Source organism: Manacus vitellinus, unplaced genomic scaffold, assembly GCF_001715985.3.
Source record: "Manacus vitellinus isolate BGI_N305 unplaced genomic scaffold, ASM171598v3 scaffold_23_pilon, whole genome shotgun sequence".
Classification (NCBI taxonomy): Eukaryota; Metazoa; Chordata; class Aves; order Passeriformes; family Pipridae; genus Manacus; species Manacus vitellinus.
Window position 1 is genome coordinate 4,694,248 of NW_021939718.1, and position 23,462 is coordinate 4,717,709.

The 23,462-nt window shown below is 36.9% G+C and overlaps 1 protein-coding gene across 2 annotated transcripts in view; it reads left to right on the forward strand.

Annotated features, from left to right (window-relative positions):
• Positions 1 to 23,462, forward strand: part of FER (FER tyrosine kinase) — a 150,073-nt gene that overhangs the window by 52,327 nt on the left and 74,284 nt on the right. For both annotated transcript variants that reach the window (XM_018072865.2, XM_018072866.2), the window contains exon 11: positions 20,971 to 21,063. In XM_018072865.2, coding sequence (XP_017928354.1) covers positions 20,971 to 21,063 — 93 coding nt within the window. The remainder of the gene's footprint in view (positions 1 to 20,970; positions 21,064 to 23,462) is intronic.

The following is a 23,462-nucleotide window of genomic DNA, read 5'->3' on the forward strand; positions in this document are numbered from 1 at the left end:
AAGGGCTCCTCACCTCTTCGTCAACTCTGTTTTAGTCCCCTGTTCTTTACCATGACCATCTGTGTCTGCTGTTACACTGCTAATCCATATAGTAAATGTTTTTCTTTTAGTTTTCTTTTTTCCCTTTCTTGGCTAGGCTACTGCAGAATTACTAGAGATTACCTTTTATTTGGAATTAGGAATTTCTAGAGTGGCTTGTCATCATTTCCTTTTTTGTTTTCTCTTTTCCCCCCAAAAATTGGTTTATATGGCAAAGAAGTTATTTGAAACTTTCAAAAGCTGGTTGCAGCTGTCAACATGGCACCCGTGGTGCCCTTGGCCCAAGGCTGATGTCACAGAGTGGCTGGTTCTGTGTCCAGGGCAATGTGGCCTCTGGTGGAGGGCAGGGGAACCTGACAGTGGAGTCATAGAACCATAGAATGGTTTGGATTGGAAGGGACCTTAAAGTTTGTCTGTTTCCAGCCGCCCTGCCATGGGCAGCGACACCTTCCACTAAAGCAGGATGCTCAAAATCCCATCCAGCCTGGCCTTTCCCAGAAGGAAATGGTCATGGTTCACTGCAGCCTGCACTGGATCCTGTATATCCTACTGCTTACACTGTTTTTTCCCTTTAGGACTTGCAGGAGCTCCTGCACTCCTGTACCAGCTTTTAGAGTGGAAGTAGGCAGGAGCTTAACCTCCTTGATCATGTTGGTATTGGCCTTGCCTTCTAGGGGGGATTGAGTTGGTCATAAAATGACTCCATGCCTGCGATGTTGGAGAAGCCCTTACATCTGGGTGCTGGACCATCGCAGTAGAAATGCTGAGAGGAGGTGTAGAACTGGGGCGTTCTGCCCTTGTACAGCCTTTTTCCCAACTGGTCCCTCCACTAAGCCAGAAGTAGTCACACTCTTGTCTCTGCACATGAGGAGACCATTGCTGTTACCCTGCAGCACAGGAGGGAGTATTAAGGTGGTGTTTGGTGACCACTCTCAGTACCAGGGCTGTCTCCTCTCTCACAGCCTCTGCCAAATGTTGTATTCCCAGCAGAGCAAGACTCTGCTCAGGTGCCGAAACATCTCCTCTTTCAGTTTACTAGTGTTCTCTCCCTTGTCATATCACTACCTACCACTTCCAAAAATCACTCTCCATTGCTTTTAGAAGCTCCTTTTAAGTGCTGAAGGGCTGCAGTGAAATCTTCCTGAAGCCTTCTCTTTTCCAGGCTGAACGACTCCAGCTCTCACAGCCTGTTGTCGTAGGAGAGGTGCTCAAGCCCTGTGATCAACTCAGTGGCTCTCCTCTAGACTTGTTGCAGCAGGTCCATGCCTTTCTTCTGTTGAGGATCTCAGACCTGGGCACGATACTCCTGGTGGGGTCTCACGAGGGCAGAGTAGAGGGGGAGAATCACCTCCCTTGATCTGCTGCCCACACTGCTTTGGATGTAGCCCAGGATATGATTGTCCCTTTGGGCTGCAAACCCATGCTGTTGGCTCACATTCAGCTTTTTGTCTACCGTGCCCCCAAATCCTTCTCAGCAGAGCTGCTCTCAGTATGTTCTCAGTCTTTACTCCTATCTAGGATTGTGCTGACCCCGCTGCAGCACCCCACGCTTGGACTTGCTGAACTTCATGAGGTTCTCATGGGCCCATTTCTCAAGTTTGTCCGGGTCCCCCTGGATGGCATCCTGTCCTTCTGTTGTGTCACCTGTGCCCCTCAGCTTTGTGTCATCTGCAAACTTGCTGAGGGCACATTGGATCTCACTGTCTGTGTCATTGATGAAGATATTAAAGAGCATTGGTTTCAAGACAGAGTCCTGAGGTGACATCACTCACCACCAGCCCCACCTGGACACAGAGCCATTGACCAGAGTTCTCTGGCTGTGTCCATTCAGCCAATTCCCTATTCCATTTGAAGAGTGGCCCACCCTTCAGATCCACATCTCTCCAACTTGGAGATAAGGATGTCACGTGGGATCATGCTGGAGGCCTTACAAAAGTCTGGGTAGGTGACATGAGTTGTGACTCACTCTTGCCTTGTTTGCTGCTGCAGTCAGTCCGTCATGGGAGGCCACCAGATTGGCCAGGCATGATTTACCCTTTGTATGAGTGAAGTGTGGGAATATGACTGAACTTAAATGCTGCGTGATTCCCCTTGAGTAAGTTTTCTTTAACTGTTGAGCTGATATTCTGTGTGAGTAAAAGTGACTAAAAAAGAAAGAGATATAACTGCAGTGTAAATTAAACTTTTTTTGCAAGTTGCTATGCCTTGAGAGGGCAGTCTTGACTATATCTCAAGATGAAAACATAATACACTGATGGGCTGTTTGTATAAATAAATATCCTGGTGATTTTTATGATGGGATTTTTTTTTTATTTTTACTAAAACTCTTTAAAATTATAGAACTGCTAAATGCTTGGAAATTAAATATTCTTGCTGCTAATAGCTCATCCTCTTGTCATTCCAGAGAATCATTGTCTCTTCAGCTATAAATTTGTTTAGGTTTCTCCTCTGCAGTTCATCTGAATGTTGCTCTGATACTATACTTGATTGTGGTTATTTATTCCTCTTTAGAAATTAATTGTAAATACTTTCTTAAGAATTACAAAATCATAATTGACTTGTGTTGTTGTCATCCATATGAAGTAAATTTGCATGTCCTCAGTCACAAGTGAGGTTTTTTTGTAATTTAAAATTAAAAATAGGATATGCAAAACAATTCTGTAAAATTTCATATTTCTAAGTATTTATATGGTATCATATAAATACAGCCAATTTCATGGTGTAATAATTCTCAAATTGTTTTGTTTTCCATATCTTACATTACATAGCTGTATAATAGAGTGTCAGTCATGGCTAGGTTTCGCGAATGAAGATTTGGGAAGGCTCTATCCACATTTGTTACAGGCACGCTGGTGGCTAATGAGGCCAGTATGAGACAGACATATCCGATTGCAAAAGGCACAGCAGAAAGACTCCTTAGGTGGTAAATTCTGCAAGACACAGTTCTTTCTGTGTTGTCTTTTCTCCTCAAGGGTGACCCTGTGTGTGTTCTCAAAGGAAACATCAGCGTTATAGATGGTGTGTCTCCAGACCTCCCGACTGGAGGCCAGAGTAGACCAGTTATGGTGATCAATATGGCCAAGGCTGAGATGTTGTTTCAGGGAGTCCTTGTATCTTTTCTTCGGGGCTCCTCTCTTGCGGCAGCCGGTGGCAAGTTCACCATAAAGCAAGATCTTAGGGAGGGGGTGGTCCTTCATCCTGGAGACGTGCCCTGCCCAATGCAGCTGTGTTCTCAGTAACATGGCCTCAATACTTGTGACTGCTGCTCATTCCAGAACAGATGTATTGGTCACATAATCTGACCAGTGGATGTTTAGGATTGTACGGAGGCAGCGTTGATGGAAGCATTCTAGGAGACACAGGTGGTGGTGGTAGATGACCCATGAATCGGACCCATATAAAAGAGTAGGCAGCACTATGGCTCTGTAAACACTGATCTTGGTACTTTTCTTCAGGTGTTTATTACGCCAAACTCTTTTATGAAGCTTTCCGAAAGCTCTATATGCCTTTGCTAACCTGTTGTCTATCTCTCCGTCAGTCTTACTGTCCAAGGAGATGAGGCTGCCTAGGTAATTAAACTGCTGGACTGATTTGAGCTCTGATTGGCCAATGGTGATATGGGGATGATGGAAGGCTTCCTGATGTGCAGGTTGATAGAGAACTTCTGTCTTCTTCAAGCTGACTTCCAGCCCAAAATGCTCAGCAGCATCTGCAAGATGTTAAACGCTGCAGAGCTGCTTCTGTGTGAGCGACAAGGGCGGCATCATCAGCATAAAGCAGCTCCCGGACAAGATGGTTTAAGGTCTTGGTGTGGGCCTTCAGTCGCCTTAGGTTGAAAAGGCTTCCGTCAGTACGGTATCAAATGTAGATACCGTCCTGATCATCGAGGTCTGCCATGGCCCTTTGGAGCATCATGCTGAAAAAGACAGTGAATAGGATAGGGGTGAGAACGCAGCCTTGTTTCACTCCATTCTTTATTAGAAAGGGCTCAGAAAGTGCATTGCCATATCTGACTTGGCCGTGCTGATCCTCATGGAGTGAGATGATCATTTTAAGGAACTTGGGGGGACAACCTAAACGTTCCAAAATCTGCCACAGACCTTTTCTGCTCACAGTATCGAAAGCCTTGGTGAGATCAACAAAGGTTACATAGAGACCTTTGTTCTGTTCCCTACACTTCTCTTGCAGTTATCTGAGAACAAATACCATGTTTGTGGTATTCCTGTTGGCTATGAAACCCACATTGGCTTTCAGGTAGAATTCCTTTTGCTATAGTGGGTATTAGTCTGTTCAAGAGTATTCTTGCCAGGATTTTGCCAGCAATGGAGAGCAGAGTAATAGAATGCTAACAATGAAATTCTGAAATGTTGTTAGATGTGTCATTATAGGCCATGTAATGTTACATGTGTGTTATAACTTAGTTTTCTTTTTCTTTTTTTGCCTCTATAGGATGTTTCACGTTCTGCTTATGTCTTCAGTATGTTTTGGTGTTGTCAATATATTTTGTTTTTTGTAGAATGTTAGCTGTGTGTTGTAGGGAAAAAGGAAATTGCTGAATGATTCTATTTTGTTCAATCATGGTATCATAGCCAGGAGTTTAAAAAAAAATCTGTTTATGCTTATTCCTGAACATTATATTAAACAATTTTGTTGTTGTATGCGGAAAAATGAAAACATAAATATGTTTCTAGCAGTTATACCTTTCTACTGAGCTATCCATGAAAGACAGAGATAATTATAATGCTGAAGGTACTAGAAGTTTAAAATCATGTCTTTGAGCCCCTTACAGTTATGCAGTTATACTACACACTGTGTTAATGGGAGAATCATAGTTCACATTTTCTTCTGTACCTATATTAAAGTATTGGAGATAGATACTTAGAAAAAGCTGGCTATTCCTTGTAAACAGATATATTTTGCCAAAAATTTAGTAGTATCCAAACTGTTACATATCTTTAACCAGTAACTGGAAACTACTTGAGCTAATTTTTAAATGTTTAGATGTTCAATTAGGGGATGTATGGCTTGTCATTTGTCCTAAGAGACATATGGTATTTTTGCTGTCAATATGATCAACAAAGCATGGCAGTAGTCCATGGCAATTAAAGTGAAGAAAACAACAGCAACAAAATGTTGTATGTCTAATGATCAGATTAGAAATAAAAATATAATTAATTTTTTGAATATTGCAGTGCCAGCTAAACATTTACTCAGGTAATTAAGTACAATTATGATGATTTGCATTTCATGGTAGGGCTTTAAAATTACAGCATCAGTATTGCCTTGGAAATTGTTACAGAATAGGAAATCTTCAGGGAGTGCTTAATCCAGGCAATGGATTTAGTTAATTTAAAATAGTAATTAATCTTGTTTAGTAATAATATAATGAAATCTGTGTGCCGCTCTTATTCTCCTTTTTCCTTAAATGGTAAAACCAAATTTTATAAAGACACATTATTTTTAAGAATATGTATTTAAAATTATATGTGTTCTCACTATAGAAATGTTTCATAGATTTATTTTGTGCACTGTGGCACATACTGGAACATTTGATAAAACTGAGACTTGGTATGTGAGCTTTGCAATACTTGAAAGACTTGTCAGCAGGTGGAGCTCAGTGCCAGAAGACTAGTAACTACTGAATAATCCAAATCTTGTAGCATAATTACTCAAATATAAATATTCACTTCACATCTGATTGCTTCTACTGTTTGTCATTCCTTTTTAAAAGGCTTCAGAGATCTTATTCTTAGTGATTGCTGTAAAAGTAAGATAAGCCCGCTTTTGGTGAAGATTGTGGTAATTAAAAAATTAGTTCTCAGTCATTATAGAAGAAAAATATTAAAATATTAAATGCATGAAAAGAGTGCTACTTTTGTTGTTTGTAAATCATTCTACCTAATGTGAATGTTTTTATCTTTCCATTTCACTTTCTAGAATCCATGACTCGTAATAATGTAATCAACAAACCAATAGTCAGAGTCTTCCTTTGCAGGTTTGGGTTTGAGGTGAATGTTTTCAGGACTCTCACTAAAATTGTAATTGACAAATTTAATCCATTGGTATGTTTTGAATTTTCAACAGTCAGCTACATAGATATGAATGGGTATTTACAGGAGTTGGCTGTGTGATTGAAGATGCTTCATTACATACATTTTAGATGATGGATCATAAGGTCCTGAAACATAATCAGCTGAGAGATTACCTACACTTTTGGGCATCTCCTTTTCCCATGCTGTCTGAGGTTATATAGGAACTTTATTTTCAAACAGTTGCAGGAAAATGATTGCCTTCTATGCCAGCCCATTGCAGCAATAGCAGAAAGCTTAACAGTAGAGATAAGTTTGTCATTTTTCTTTCTGATTCAGAAGATTGGAGGCATTCTTATGCTTTGTAATGCACTTGCAAACATCTTCCTTTTCTATCCATGTAAGTAATTCTCTACTGACTTGAGGCTCATCACATTTATATAAAACTAAGATTGTATTAGGGCATGGTAGGAAAGGCCTTCATGGTTATTTGAGTTATATATTTATAAATCTTGTACACTTCCACTATGCTATTCCAAGATTTTAACTGTCTTGTCAATAGGAACAGGGCCAAAGTTAGTCTGTGCAGCACTGGTATCCTTACCCTTTTTTATTTTAGTCTCAGCAGAGTAAAGGCTGCCAGTGCAGTCATGTTGTAGAAATTTTGCCTATTAATTCATAGAGGACTTGGAAATAAACAGTTTTATTTGTTGGATGCCTGGACAGTGATCTTTGTTTTGGGCCACTTTCCAAGCTTGCTGTCTGGGACCTGTGTTTCTGACTTACAAATCAGAATTTGACACGGAACAAAAATGCCCCAAATGTCAGATGCTTTTGGGAAGTGTGAAGGATGAATTCTATTCCCCTTTCTCTCATAGCGAGTATGTTCTAGCTTCTGTTTCTTCTTTTTGTAAATCTCACTTGCCAGATGGACATACATCAGAGGAAGAATAATACAAAAGGAGACACTAATGTAGCAGACAGATAAAACCAGTCATACCTTGTCCCCTGTGGGTATTACTGGCTGGTCCAGAATTTATAAGATGAGAAGTCAGTGGGGCTGTCAAGCCTCTTTCCAGTGAGCATGCCTAGAAACTTCTGAAAGAAAATATTAGACTAAGGTCACACACTAAGGCTCAGAAATTAAGTATTTCTTAAGGTTAGCAAAAAGTGTTGAACCTAGTCTCAGGGAAAGGCAAAATTAGAAGTGTGAACAAACTTTGTGAGGAATTCACAGAAACAAAACTCTTAGAATATTTGAAGTGCAGAATTAGTTTACCCTCTCAGTATGAAGACGAGTAATAAGTACTTAAGATAAGTACATATACCTCTTTTGAACTGCCAAAAGTATTGCAAGAGCTTTCATTTTTATCTTGAGGAAGAAGGTTTCACTGCAGTAGTGTTGCAGCACTGCATGCCCACTGGGGATTTGTTATTTCAGTCAAAATCTTCCCTGTGGATTAGGAAAGCTTCACTCAGAAGTTTCCCTTTGAGCAGAAATCACATACTGGTGTCCAGTGTATGTTTCAGTATGTGTGGCAATGTTTCTCTGTGTGCTGGCAGGAAAGTAGTAACTCTCTTCCAGAATTATCACTATTGGCTTCTTGCATCTTTTTCATAGTGATGGGACTGAATTAGTGGGATTATTAACTTCTCATAGCCTCTAGGCAACACACAGGAAGTAATGTGATAGAATTTGGCTGCTTTAAATCACCTCTCTGCTTTTCTCTCTTTCTTTTTAAGTGGCTGATTAAAAATACCATTGTTCTTAACGACAGTTATTATGCTTCTAAAAGTCCTAAAGTCCTACTATAAAATAATTCTTGGAATTACGATTTATGGTTTTAATCTACTGCCACTGGTAGTTTATTGCCAGATTTGAAGTATATGATTTTATGGTTTGCTGTGTGGCTTCTACTTCTTTTCAGCTGTGTAGGGAAGTTCTTGTCAGCTGCAATCCAAGAAACCAGAATGCTTAATTAGTACTATGAACTTTGAGAAGAGACTGCTTGTTGGACAGATCTTTTTGATAAGTAATGACTGAAACATATGAAAGACTCCATCTGTTGACTGAGCATAATAACTCAAAGTCTTTTTGTATTTCTGCAGAAGTGTTGCCTAATTATTTTGGCTCATTGTGCTAGATAAAATTTATGAACTTCAACTTGTGTAGGATTGAAATATCTTACTCATTGGTCACTAAGTCTTTCCTCCTTGGTGTCTGTATTTTCAGAATAGTCTTGTTTGTGTTTATGATTTATAGCTGTGATCTGTACATGAATTCAGTGGACCACAGGCTTTACTCAGAGTAGAATTTTAACACTGCTTATCTCTAGGATTTGCATTTTTATTGTTCTGTTGTTTAAATTATAGGCCATTCACTTAAAAGTTGGACTCAGTGATCCTTGTGGGTCCCTTCCAGCTCAGAATATTCTGTGAAATCTGTGAAACTGGCAAATATTTGTGGTTTTGGCACCTTACAAAGATTACCCATTAAGCCTACCTCAGATAAGCTGCTCGAGTTGTGTGTTGCAGCTGTCACAAAGTTGCTTTATCATTTTATCTATTAACATGTAAGCTGATTCTGTGGATAAATAGGTATCTGTGAAAACCAAAAGCAAACATCGTTTGCAAATGTGACTGGGCTAGCTGTCAAGCAGAAATACCTGATCAAATTTGAATCTTGGTGTACTACAAACTCCTTCTGGTTGAGTTTTATTCTTTAATACAGATAACATAAATGTGGATCTGGCTAAGAACCAGTTCTGTCCCATCAGACTGAAGCTATTCGGTATTAACTCCATGAAACTTTGTTTTATTGTGACAAAACAAATGCATCCGCTCAAAATCTAGTTTTCCAAACAGGACACAATTGCCAGTCCATACTTAATAACACTGTTTATTGAGAGAACTGTGCTTTACATCCTTCCAGATCACACAACATGAGGTGTTATTTCTTCTCGCTTGATATAGCATTTCCCAGGTGGCTTTAGTAAAACCAGTCAGTGAGTCAACTGGAGCCAGTCAATGAATTATTAGAGGGATCCTCATTGGTAAGTGCCAGTGTGTAGAGAGCAGAATCCAAGAAATATTACCTTAAACCAGTCAGAACAGTATAATAACAAATTTAAAGACAATACACCTCTGGTGTGATCATGTGATGATTGGCTGGAGAGAGGATTCTTCCCAGGCCTCTAAGAATTTCCTTTGACATCAGGGGAAAACTTAGGGGTTTCCCAACCCCATCCCCCAAGAGTATACTGTTTTCTGTAGGTTGGCATGGACCTCTGCTAAAGCTGGGTTGCAAGTCCCTGCCTACGGCCTGGGAGTACACAGCTCTCAAATGTTTCGTTCTTGGCATCTTGTGAACTATAGAAGGATTTATGGTTTCTTGTAGATTTCAAGGTCATGCAATATGCATGGTGCTGTTCTTGGTCTCTGTTCCTCCCTTACCTGTTGCCTTTTGTCTACTGTTTCCTTAACCCTGGCACTTCAGGGTATAGCTGCTTCAGTGCCTCTAATCCCTTCCAGACTTCCTTGGACTTAAATGCCTAAGGTCTGAACTCCATCACCAGATTTGTCAGGCACTTATCTTTAACAGGCATTACTGTCTGTATCTGTGACTAAAAACCAACCAAATCCAACAGCTTTTGAATATGTTTAATGAGATCTGGAAAAACTATGTCATTCTACCTGTTACTGAGTTGTGAATTCTAATTGAAGTAATTGACCTGTATAGTAAATGCTATCTCTAACAGATGATTGATGTTATGTTTATAAATACTGCATTTAGGTACTTTTTGGGCTACATAACCTCTAGTTAGCACAGTGCTGCACTGGCTGATGCACAGAGTATTTTCTCCTGTAGCTTTAGTTTTCCCTTTATGCAGCTGATACATCATCCAGTTACTTGCTTTGGTTGTCTTTCCATGTCTTCTTCTTTGGATACAAAATGCTGAACTCTAAAGAGAGGCGATCCTCCTTAGAAAATCTTATTTTGGATGGAAGCTTTGCTTAAATTGAGGTCAGGCAAAATTTTGTTTTTAGCATCTCTAGGAAGAAAACCCCAAACTGTCCTTCTCACTGACCCCTTACCTTAACTCTGTATTCCCTGTACTTCCCTGGAACATCTTTCGACTAACAGCTGTGGCAGCAATAACTCACCTGCTTGTAGCTCATATCTGTAATTTTACTCTTTGTTGCCTTCTAATCTCCCACCTACAAACTCACATACAGATTTGCTTTATGAGATCATATTTTGTCAAGATACTTATGCCACTGTACTCAGTGGGACCAGAGGAGCTTTGCCTGTGCAGATCAGGACTAAAGGATTGAAAAGTTTTTTGGTTTGTGCTTTCTTGAAGTGTGGCTTGGCTTCCTTTCTGGGAGTTTTGGAGGTTTAAAATAACCAACACAGATTTTTCTAGTGATGAGAAAAGGATAATGGTTTGTGTTTCTCAGGCTGTAGGGTGTGTAAGTATACATGAATTTCTTGCAAGCCTATTACTGTTATTTTAAGATCGTGGTTAGTAAAGTTAATTTTCAGTTCCGTATGTTGTTTGACGTGTACACTGCTCTTCAGGAATTCACCAACACGCTTGTGGTAGCCGTGGGTGATCTTCATAACTTCCTTATTTCATCTACTGACTGTTGCAGAGAACATTAGAAATTGACGTCTTTTGGCCATTTTTTGCAAAACTTTTACATTCGCCAGTCTGGATCCTCATGTAAAAGTGTCCTGGAAGTTGTGTTTATATTTGTTTAATCTGCTGAATTCATTGTGTGGAGTACTGTATGTGTAGCTTGGTTCTTTAGACATCTGCACTGGAAAATTGTTCATGCTTCATATGAAATGTAGCTTAGAGGTTCTGCATCTGTGGCTTTGTATTAGGCCAGTGGTTGTAATGAAGTTCCATAAATCCTTAAGTAATATTTATATGTTTGAAAAGTTTGCTGTAAACTTCTAAAAGTTAAGCTAACTACTGGCCACCTAAAACTTCACCAATCAATTGAGGAAGTACCACTACCAATTACTATCATTTGTTAACAAGTGCCAAAACCACTCTATGGTTATACTTTTTTTTTTTTTTGTGGAAAAGGAAGTGTATGAAAACTTCGGGACATATAGTTTATTTTATACACCAATGTCCATCATTAGTGAAGGAAAATGTGTTTTCAGTTGATGTTTTTTTCACAATCTGGCCAATAGAGATATAGTTTTTTTAATATGAGTAGCACAGCATAACATGTGTGTATGTAGGAAAAATCCATTTCTTCCATTGCCTTATCGAGAACTTTCTTTCTAGCTCAGGTTTTGGATTTTTCTTTTTTTTCTTGAAAGGGGGATGACAAGATCAGTCTGTATGTGTGTGCATGTATATAACCAGTTTTAAAATATATTTCACATTAATGACTTCATCACTTCAAGTGGCAGCTGTAGTGTTGATCCTGATTACAGCTCCAGGGCAGCAGTTCTAGTGTTACTGCATTTCTCTGTTTTTCTGAGAATTTGGATCATACACACCCAAAACTGTTTCAACTGGATGAATACAGTATTAAAGTACACAGTAAAACTATACAGTATGAAAGTACACAATAAATCTAGCCTCTTTGACTCCAGAATGCTCCTAAGAATTGTTAAATTGAAATGATTCGTGAATGCACGTTATATCTAGATAATAAAACATGTTTTTTTGTAGCCACCTGACAAACTGTAAAGTTTAGAAAGATGGAAGTATATAATTTCCTTATAGGTGGTTTGCTTTGCATGTTTTATGATCTCTCAACCTTTTTTTCTCTAGCATATTTTGAGCTTTATATTGTTTTTAAATCTATGGTTATATTCTCGAAATTTCAGGTCACATTCATGAAATCTCACTGTTTCAGAGATTGCTTATTCTGATGTTGTTAGCATGTGTAACTGCCAAACCATAAATGCTGATTTTTGGGCTAAGAACTATATCTGGCTTAGGAAGATGAAAAAGTTTGGAAACAGGAAAGTATTTGAAGAAATGTCATACATTCCCATTCAATTTGTACACTCTTACTTGACATCTGTTTTTGAGTTTGGTTCAGGTTGTTTGATTGCTTCTTGCCTGGATCAGAGGCAATGTAGTTCGTTCCCTGCTTTTTGACTTCTTGTGATTCTTGGTTTTCTTGAGCAGCAGCACAGCCTAAGTGTTCAACAAGATGTCCTGGCAGATGCTGACCTTGACCCGCAGTTAATTCACCCTCGCATTGTTTTTTAATGGTGAGCTGCCAGACGATGTGAGATGAAGGCTCTCTTGCTTTTGTGAACATTATGTACTCAGTACCACTGGGAGCACTCAGTGTTATGTTTTATGTTCTCCTGTTGCAACTTCGTGAGCTTACATAGAATTATAGCAAGAGAGAACTTGTGTTTGTATATCTGTTATTGTCATGTGGCAGTGGCAACCAAAGAGAAGGATCATGCCATGGAAAGGTACTTCCCCTTCACATATAGCAAGTGCTGTACAGACTGAAATTTGTTAATTTTTTATTACTTGACACTAGTAAAGTGATATTGTAAGAATTAATAAAAGTTTTTTACACTGAGTTAATAATGGCATTGTTGATTAATAACAGTGCTTTTGAAATCAGTGAAAGAATTAATATCTAAGCATGTACATACCAACCTGAGGTTTTTGTAGGACAGAAATCTTCATTTTCCCTGTCACATATTTCCACAGTTACATAAGGTAATGGCATTTAAACTTAATTTTTCAAAAGTATATATTCTTTCTAAATTTGTCTTTGAGCTTTCAGAAGTCTGACTTGGTTTGTTAAATTGCCTTTATTGAAATCAAATGTCTTTTTGTTTGGCGCCATTATGTGATCAGTGAATGGAAGTGCCCTAGGATTTAGCGGTGTAGAGATACATTTATTGAGCAAAGAGATACATTTGTTAGCAAAGAATTTACTGAGTTTCAGGGACCTATCTGTATTGCAAAAGCCTTTGTCTGGCTACTATTTCATTCCACAAAAACAACTATTGTACAAGATCTCAGTGCCTCAGCGTAGGGGCTGTACATTTAGTCATGTTTTTCTCTAGAGAACTGTTGACGTTCTTGATGATAATTCAGTTAAATCAAAATATTATATTTTTAAAAATAAAAAAGCTGTTAGGTATATAGGAATTAAAATGTACCCTGTTTCTGGAAGCATTATTGCTAGCCCCTATGAAGAGGTGCTCTACTTCCTTGAAGACCTTTAATATGTATTTTTGTGTTTGCAATATTTACTAGTTATTTCAAAGATAAAGGTGACATTTCCCTGACATTTCATATGTAGCTTGGAAAATTAGTCCTCTGAAACTAATTGAAACAGAAAACCTAGAGCAGACAACTTAACTGCATTTTCTGTTACGATAGATAGTGTTTCGAAAAAGAAAGCAAAGGGTCAATCATATTATGGTATTCATAATTCTTTTTTGAAAATTAATTTATTTACACAGAGTATTTGCTGACATCTGAGCCTTTCCTAAATAAAATCTATCAAAGGCTTTTGGTTTTTGTCTGCAAATAGTTCACCAATCACTTGTTTAATACTTTTTTTTATTGCTGTTTTCCTGACAAAAACCCAACATAAAACAAACAAAAAACCAAAAAAAATCCCAAACCAAAAGAAATCAAAACAAAACAGCTTTGTAGCCTGTGTCGCGACTACAAGATTCTGGTATATAAGAAATCATAGGCATATGAGTAATCATAAGAGCAGAAAATTTTATGTGGAAAGCAAGCAAATATTTTTTGATAGTAAGTCGGGTAAATTCCTTGACTTGTTAAAAATTACATGTATTATTTTTAATAGCCTTTTAAAAATTTTAATATTAGCATTATATTTTGTAATTACATTCCTACTGACCAGGCTGTAGTAACAGTGCTTGATTTCACATATACCAGTAATGATTTCTCAGGTACCACTCCAAATAAGGTCTAAATGTTCCAGAAGGTATCAGGTCACTATTTACTTAGTGATCACAACCAAAAAAATGTGCTAGAAATTTTCAGGAAAGGAAGAGAGAAGAGAGCAGAAAACATTACATTACTGTATAAATTCATATGCACCTGCTTCCCAAATACTAATTTAAATAATTTAAACTGGAAGAGATCTCAGGGGTCCATCTGGTCCCACTTCTTACTCAGAGCAGGACTGTCTTTCATGTTATATCAGGCTGCAAAGTGCCTGGTTTCAGTTGAGGCTCTAGTAGCTCCAGTGATGGAAGTCCCTCTGGGAAAGTTATTTCAGTATTTAATCACTGTCCTCACTGTGATTTATTTTTTTTTTCAGTATCTAGCTGGAATTTTTCTCAATGCAAATTGTCCTTTCACTGTGTACCACCTAGAAGAATTTGGCTTAATGTAACTAATATTTTCAGCTCCCTAAATTGGAAAATTGACATAGGAGAATTCAGAAAGGCAAGAAAATAATACTCAGATACGTAGAGGAGCTTCTGTAGAATTAGTGAAAAAGTAGATTGGGCTTTACAGACTTGAAAAAGCAAACTTAAGGGAAATGTAATAAGGATTCGTTCTTTGTGTAAGGTGTGGGGTTACATGAGGAAAGTGAGTAGGGAATAATGACGGTTCACTGCATCTGCCGAAGCAAGGAGTAGGGACCATCAAATAAGCACAGTAGGCAGATAATTCAAAGCAAGCACACAGAAATGTTCTTCAAAAACATGTAATTAGGTTGTGCATCTGGTTGCTACAGTAGTGGGTTTTAATAGTTTATATAGAGTCAGAAAACAGCTGAAATATATGGAAGGAGAATCCTTCCATGACTGTTCCATATAGAAACCTCACATCTGACACTAGTAAGGCAGATCTTATACCACAGATCATCAGAGGACAAAGACATGCTCTGAAGAATTTGTCATTCTCTTCTTGTTGCAGGTTATTAGGCCACTGGCATGGTCTGGCCTTTGGTCTGAGAAAATATACTGTTCTTAAATTTCACAGAAGTAAGTCTTGTTTTTCAGGCTACCCTCTGCAACTCAGAATGTGGAACATTAATTTGCATCCAGTGCAGTGTTTTACAATATGTGTGCATCAATTATGCATAATTTCTGCTGCTTTGGAAAGTATTACTTGTGTTAAAACCAGAAAATGTTGTGCTATCAAAAAGTGATTTTTGAATAGGTTTGTTGTTTAATTGGCTTCTCTGTGTATTTGAGATATTTTTAATTAGCTTTGAATGCTTTAATTTTTAATAACTCTGTTATGTCTACATAGCTCTGCACAGTGCTGCTCCCAATTCTAGGTATCTACAATAGCAAGCTAAGAAAATGCATATTATAATTACTGGAAAGGTGCTCCAAAGATATAGATGATCTACTCAACTAAAATAATCAGCTAGCATTCAGCCAGAAACTCATTCCATGTGTGAGTGCCATGTTTAAAATATCCTGGAGTTTTTTTGGTAAACATAATAGATTCTTTGTCTGGTTTTCTACATATGATCTTTCTGAGATGCTCAGTTCTGTCATGGATGGAAAACCAAAAAAACCTACTCACCACCAACAACACAAAAAGCCATTTGAGGCGTGAGATGAATCTTATTTATGAAATCAAAATCATACAGGGACATTGGCCACATTATACAGTTTGCTCACATTTTAGTGTGTCAGCATTTACATCTCTTTCAGAATGTGCTAATATCTATAGAACACAGAGATTTTGTAGTTACTATATCCACTCATCGATAGCCTGGCCAGAGTTAATGTCATAGTCTTAAGTTTATTGCATGCTTTCAGGGCCTTCCCTAAGTAACTTTTAATCTCCGTGACTGAAGTTACTAATACAGAGGATCATTTTCAGAAAATTATTTTCTCTGTTTTGAAGAATTCTTACTTGTAAATCACAAAACTTAATTCTCACATCTTACATCTATAGCTCGCTAAAACCCAAAAATGTTCCTTCTTCTCCCCATTGTCTAAATTTGAAGCCTTAAGGTGTATGTGATTCAGGCTCCTTTTTCATCAGGGAAAGTGTATCTTCAAACACAAAGCTAGCATTCACTTTATGAAAACTATCTTAATTGCACTGGCACATACTGTCTGATATGCCTTTTTTATCTGTATGTTCATTGAACTTATCGTTTGCAGTAGCTACTGGAATTCCCCACTTCTGTTTTTATCTTAGAGCCCTTGTACTGTGCTGAAATCGTTCTCATCGGGATCTCTGAGGACCAGTTCCCCAGCCACATCACAGAAACAGTACTATCACACTCGTCTTTTAGATATCATTGATTATGTTCTTCTAATTGAAATCTTTTCTTCTGAGAGCATTTTCTCTTTCAGTTGGAGAGTCCTCATCTTATTTCCTCTAAATTTCCTGTGAAGGTTCTCCGATTTAGTTTGCAAGCCCACATTCAACTTTTGTATCCGTGCAGATGGTTTGCATTTGACTCATGATGCATTTTTTTATTTGAATGGAATAATATTAAAGTATAAGCTTATTTATATCACTATACGTACGTCTGACTAGTGTTTTAAGAATATTCAATATATGCTGCATTGTCCTTTGTCCCTCTTACTGATAGTTTTCCACCTTCTGATCAATAGAGATAGTGTTACTATTTACCTGTCCCTCAGAAGCTTTAATTCTGTTTTAGATTTATCTTAGATCTCTCTCCAGTCTCTTACTTAATTGCTTTTCTAAAAAGAGTATATACTATTTTTCTTGTATAATAATATCTAGGATATAGAATTATTTCTGGATTTATACAGCTAAAAAGCTCTTCTGGGTTTTTACATTATACAGTTCAGTTTAAGCAAAGTCTTTTACCCTGTTGCTTTGTCTTCCTCATGTTCATTCAAGATGTTGTTCTGAATATGACTTGTATGGCTTGTCACTTTCATTGTGTCACACTCTGGGCATATTATTTTATTTCTTGTGCAGTTTAAGATTTGTGGTGATTTTACACAGTGACAGAACTGTATGCTTGGCAAATGAGGGATGGTTGTCCACAAGACAGTAACAGTTGTAGCACATCACCATAGAGCATAAATTCTAGTGAAAAATCCATTGAAATGCACAGGACCTCACAGTGCACAAGATCCCCCAAACTGAATGTAGAAAACATGGAAGCCGAACTTCTGCATGTCATGTATAAAAATGCGGTTGAGGAAATCCTCAAGGAAATCCTTGAGCAAGTGCTTCAGCTGCATTTTTCAGTGCAGAATCCTGTGCTTCTTTTTGGGTCCTTGTGCTTTATTTTTCCTCTCTGCCTCTTGTCAGAAGAGAAAAATGGGCAGTAAAATTAAGAGTGCCAGAGGGGTTGTCTTTTGCTGTGACATCGCCTGAAAAGAGCTGAGGTGATTGTTTCCCCTCTTAAGAAGGAAAAAGGGAACTGGAACAAAAAGGCTGGATGAGGTGTGTACAACTGGGAAGAGGGTTTGAGCATTCCTTGTTTTGTGTCAGAAAACTTGAAGTACTACTGTGTCCAAAACTGGTTGCTTGTAAAATGTGTCAGAGAACTCTTCTAATCTGATTGTTACAAGTTATCCTTGGAGAGACCAAATTCTGCTCTCTTGAAGTCCATGGCTTTCTTCTTTCCTTCCTTGTTGCCCCAAGCATGGAGGCATTTAACTGGGCCCCCAGGGGAGCTGACTTTCTGTCTGGAGTGGCTGGAATTCCTTGGTGTTCTTTCAGGTGTTCCATGTTTACCATTATTACTATGTTTTACTTTATTTTTGACTATTAAACTGTTCTTATCTCAACATACAAGTTTTACTTTGATTCTCCTCCCTATTCCATGTGGTGGTGGGAAGGGGAGGGTTTGAGTAAGTAGTTGAGTGTGCTTAGTTTCCATCTAGGCTTAAAACCATGACACCTAGCTTCTTAATGGTAAAGTACAATTTATTCTGTAGTAATTTGGTCATTGCATAAAACATTATGGCCCACAGATTAGTTTGCTTTTATAATGAAATTGGTGTAGTGTAAAATAAAGGAAGCGAGAAATCATGCTACAATTGTGTTAATATCTCTGGAAGTAATTAATTTAAGCCAAAGTGAAACTGAATCAGCTAATATGTTTTAGTAGCTGCATTGTATATGCTACCAAGCTTACTGCTCCATAATGCTCTCTCCAGCATCCTTATGCAGAACTCATAATTCCTTTCCAATGTCTATCTCAAATTTGTTAGGCTGATCGTAACACATCTTGTGATTTTGAAGCTTGTGTCGTGACTACACAACCATCATGGTTGTGCTGGTTGATGACATCTGATGTCTGCTGGAATTTCACTGTGTGAAATTATAATGAACTTTCTTCCTGAGGACACAGAAAGTCTCTGCTCTCTGTTAGGTTCCTTTAGAAATTTTAAATAACCTAATACCCTGAGATAATTCTTTCATCTACTAAATCCTTTGCTAAAGTGGAAGGCCTTGACTGAGAGGTTCAAAATTTAATGTAGCTAGGTTGGAGGTCATTGAAAGACAGCTCTGATGTGTATTTGCTTTTATTTTGTACATCGGACTTAATATAACACCCAGATTTAACTAGTAAGATTGTACACACACAACATATATATATATATATATATATATATATATATGAAAAGAGGTAGATGGGGTATTCTGGGTTGTAGTCTTATACTTGTTTAGGAAAAAAAATTATACCTAACGTGCATTAAAAAAAAATCTCTTCATACTGGTGAATATACTGTTCTGAGAGAAAACTGCACGATTTAATGGGTCCTTTGAATCGTTTCCTGCATGATTTAATGGGTCCTTCAAAGGAAACCTGCATCTGGGCAAAAAAAAAAATCAGTAGAAGACCACTGTTGCTGCTCTTCAGTTTTATCCTGGTTGCCCTAAAAATTCTAAAATAGAATAAATAAACTCAGTACAGGCTACAGTTGTGTTTGTCGTGTCTTTAATAATGCCTGCTGTGCAGACAAATTCTAAGTCTTCACTGTTTTTAAAATACGGAAGTAGTTTCAGTATGTCAGAGGGGAAGTGCTAGGAAATACTAAATAGCATTTATAAATGTATTGCTGTTTGAACAGGACATTTGCTACATTTTGAACAAAACCCAAGTTTATCCCCTAAATCCTCATTTCAACACTCATTCTATTTAATGCAACTGTTTGCCTCTGTTTATTGTTCAGTGGTACTTATTGAAGTCCTCAGTTGACCCAGTCCATGAGTCTGGGACTTTGAGTCAAAAAACCTCCCTCTTGTTAAAATTACTTTTTGTTAAGGAGAAACTGATGAAAGTTGTAGTTTGGTGTTGTCATTAGATAAGCAAACTGTTAGTGTCCAATAGAAAGAAAACTCCTGAGTTTGGTAAGGGAAGTGTAGTAGAATTCATGCATCTTTTGGTAACTTATTTTCTCCTGTCATATAAGGATACATTTGATTGCTGCTAAATCTCATGGCTCACTTCTGAAGAGATGTGTGAAACTTAATGGGTCATTCCATAACCAGCATGCAAGCAAAAATAGACTCTGTCTCTGATTGTTAATGGGATTTTTTCTTTTTCTTTGGGTGAAGTCAGTTTAATTCCAGCAGTATTATAAGAATAAAAATCAGGATTCAGCACAAAGTTGTTTTATTAATATAAGATTAGTTGTCGTATCATACTTGAGTCTGATAAAAATAATAAAAATGTTACAGATGGGTAAGTGGGCACATCGTTAATGAGTATTTCCGTAACTGAGACACTCCCTATTACTGTTTTGACAATTTGACTGGTTTTTGCACTCTTTTTTTTTAACAGCATTAAAGCAAACTGCAGAATTTTGCTACAACGTTTAACCTATGTCCTGTTGAACTATGACACCTGTAAACTAAATTGTATTAGGGAATCATTTGCAAACATCAGTAGTGTACAGAATGAATATAATTTGTTAGTTATTTGGAAGTCCCGGAATAAGCTGAAGCTCCATTTATTACATTATCATATTTTCATTTTTTTCTGTCAAAGGTGTACATCTGAAACTTGGAAGGATGCAAATTTTCTTTTTAACACGAGCAAACAGTTGTAGTCTGTCTCTATGATCAGTTTCTTACAGTTTAGGTAACCTATAGCTAATTAGAATGAGGTTGATAATGTGTGGTTTCTCTACTTCCGGCTTATTTACTTTGCAATTCATTAAAATATCTTTGCTGTTTCTGGGGGGAATTTACAAGCAATAAAGTCAGTTTGTCAGTGTTAAAACTACATTCTTTTTCTTAAGAGTGTTATTAATTTTGAGAACTGATAGAGATTAAGAAATATACAATCTTTGGACTAAGTCAAGTTATGAGACCTTGGAATTTACATTGACTTATGTGGAACTAGAGGTCCTTGAAGGCTGTTTCGCAGAGCCCTCTGTTTTCAGAGCCCTGTTCTTTCAGAGTTTTAAATCCAGACAGAGGCTGCTCTTATGGTTTACGGCAGTGCCAGAAAAGAAATGTATCCTAGAGCCTGCACTGATGGGTACTGATATTTACAAGTAGTCTATTGTTAGAGAAGAACATGTTAATAAAAGCAAAAAAAACCCCTAAATATATATTAATATACATATGCAGGGGTTTTTTACTGTATGGGAGGTTTTTATTTTATGTTTTCAAATCACTCTCCTTTTAAAATAACAGGTATTTCAGGAGAACTGAGAATTATGTCCCATGCATTTCAGGTGTAAAAGAATTTTGGTTTTCTTTATACTTAAAATAATTGCATAAAATATTTAAGGAAATAGAGAATTTCTCAGCAGAGAAGTCGATCTGAGTTAATCCAGTTGATGTTGACACTTACAGGTTTGTATCAGTAGAGGCTTAGCCCTTGTCTTTTATTTAAATTAAATTCAGAAGTCTACATGGCAAATTCTCCAATAAATCAATTATCATACAAGTTTGCTTGTTTTCACTGGAGATTCTTCTTTTTCTCCTAGGATAAGAAGGACAAAGTCTCAAGATTTGACACCATACGTCATTCCATAGCAGGAATTATAAGGTCTCCAAAATCCATGTTGGGCTCATCATCGGTAAGTAGTATGAATAATATAGTGTTGGGATATAATCTGTTATTTTTACATCTTAAGTAGAATTTTTTTTGTAAAGATGCATTTCTATCTGAATGGACAAAAATTACATTAAAATAATGTTATAAAAACACTGTTCTGATTGATCAGCATACATGATAACATCATGGCATGATGACGTGTCAGAACAACTTGCTGCACTTCAGGTAAAAAGTATGCTCTTGGCAGCTCTCAGACTGGTGCTATAATTTTAAGGGTACTCTTCCCAGTGAGGCTGATTTTCTTGAAATGGACTGTCTTATGATAGATGGTCATGCATATTTTACAAATGGCTGCAGTAATTATATTCCCCATATTTGTTATTATTGCTACTGCTACTACTACTACTGGTGCTATTTAAGTAACTATTACACAGATCTTACTTCAATCCCCACAAAAAATAATTTTTGAGTATGTCTTAGTTATAGTTGGCTTTTGTTCAGATTCTGTAATGATTGGAAAAACTTCCTAGGTGTTTTTGCTTCTGTATTTCATATGAAGAATGCAAGACTAGTGAGAATATTTGAGCACCTACTTAGGGACGTGTCAGATTTTACTTGAAAACCTTCTTCTTCTTCTTTCTCCAAGTGGAACATGTGATCATCCCAATCCTCCTAACATAAAAACCAAAACTAAAAAAAACCCCAAAAACCAAACAAAAGAAAAAAAAACTCAACAAAAAAGTTGGGCAGAGTTTTAAAAACTGTTTAAAACTGCCTTTTAATTGTGATCTTGTCACCTGAAATATTAGCTCAAAATAGCATTCTTGAGAAAACTTTATAAACAATGGATCTTCTATTTTATGCTCAGGATTGCAGCCAAGGACCCATGAGAAGATGCAGTAAACTGTGTTTAAGCTAAACAATATTCAGAATGTGTGGAAGAGATTGCAATTGCATATCTACCTATATATAAATATACGTGTGTACAGAACAAAATTGTATGTAGGAATGAAGGAATGGAAAAATAAATCTGATGGGATAAAATTAGGACAGGAAGGCTTTTCCTATGAAACATGTGAAAGCTGCTTGACATATTTGAAAAGTAACAGGAAAAAACTTGCTAAAATATTGAAATCCTTGGAGTTAAACAAAATCTCCACATTATCAAGATCTTCATTTTATAAAACTTCTAATTGATATAAAGTTTCAGCATTTCATAATAAAAACCTACTAAAATGTGTATTCCTGTGACCTCTGTTCTTTATGTAGGTGAGACACAACATTCAACTTTGTCTGTTTCTGTGTGTTATAAAACTTAAAATTTAAAAAAAAAAACGAAACCAAAACTCCCACAAACCACAAAACAAAAGCAATTCCTCTGACTAAAACTACTTCAGAGAAAGATTGGAAGACAAAAATTGTCAAGAGGAGGATCAAAATAAAACATTTTTATTAAATCAGGAGAAGTCAATGTCAAAATTTCAATTGACCTAAAGTGTCATTTTAAATAAGCTATGTGCCAACATTTTGGTTTTCATTCTAATCTATATCTCTGCTAATTCCATGGAACTTAGTGTAAACCTGGCTGTAGATAGATGGTAGGTAGCGTTGGTGAAACCTTGGAATACTTTTGGGAGAAGTAAGATGAGCATTGAGTCATTTGAGTCAGAAAGTAAAATCTGAGTAACAACTGTAATCTTGATTATCTTTTGCTTAAATGACACCTACGTGACTTCAGTCAGAATATATAAACCACGCAATTTTCAGTTTTGCTTTGTGTTTAGATTCAGCTATTTCTTGTGTGTTAGAAAAGCTAACCATGCATATACAGCTCAAATTTGCTTTACAAATTAGTACTTAGCTATTAATGTTTCAGCTGCTCATCTGTTTCCCGCTGACAATTACATAACCATGCTTAATTGCTAAATATATAAACTGGTACTTAAAGCTTATTATCCATCAACAAAGTATACAAAGTAATTATTGAAGGTGTATTATGAAGTAATATTAACATACATGAAAGAATTTGTTATTTTTTATATACATTTTTAAAAATATTTGTATTTAATAATAATAAAAAAGGGATCTCAAAGCAGATTTGGGCTGGTACTGGTCCTCTGATAGAGCATAGTCTAAAATGTGATGTTAACTACCTGTTGTCAGATCATGTGTTTAAGTATATTGAAACTTTAGAAGTGGAGCTATATCTAATTTAAATGTAATGGTATTCTAAAAGTAACATCCTGTATTTAATTGGTGGGATATGTTGAATTTTGTCTGTTTGAATTAGGGTTTTTTGTGTGTTATCTGAAAAAAGTCATAGAGAAACTGTGTAATTCCAAAGCAGAGAGGAGTTTAACTATTACTTATGTGTTGGCACTGAAATGATTTACATGTTCTCAGAATGAGAAGATATGGGGT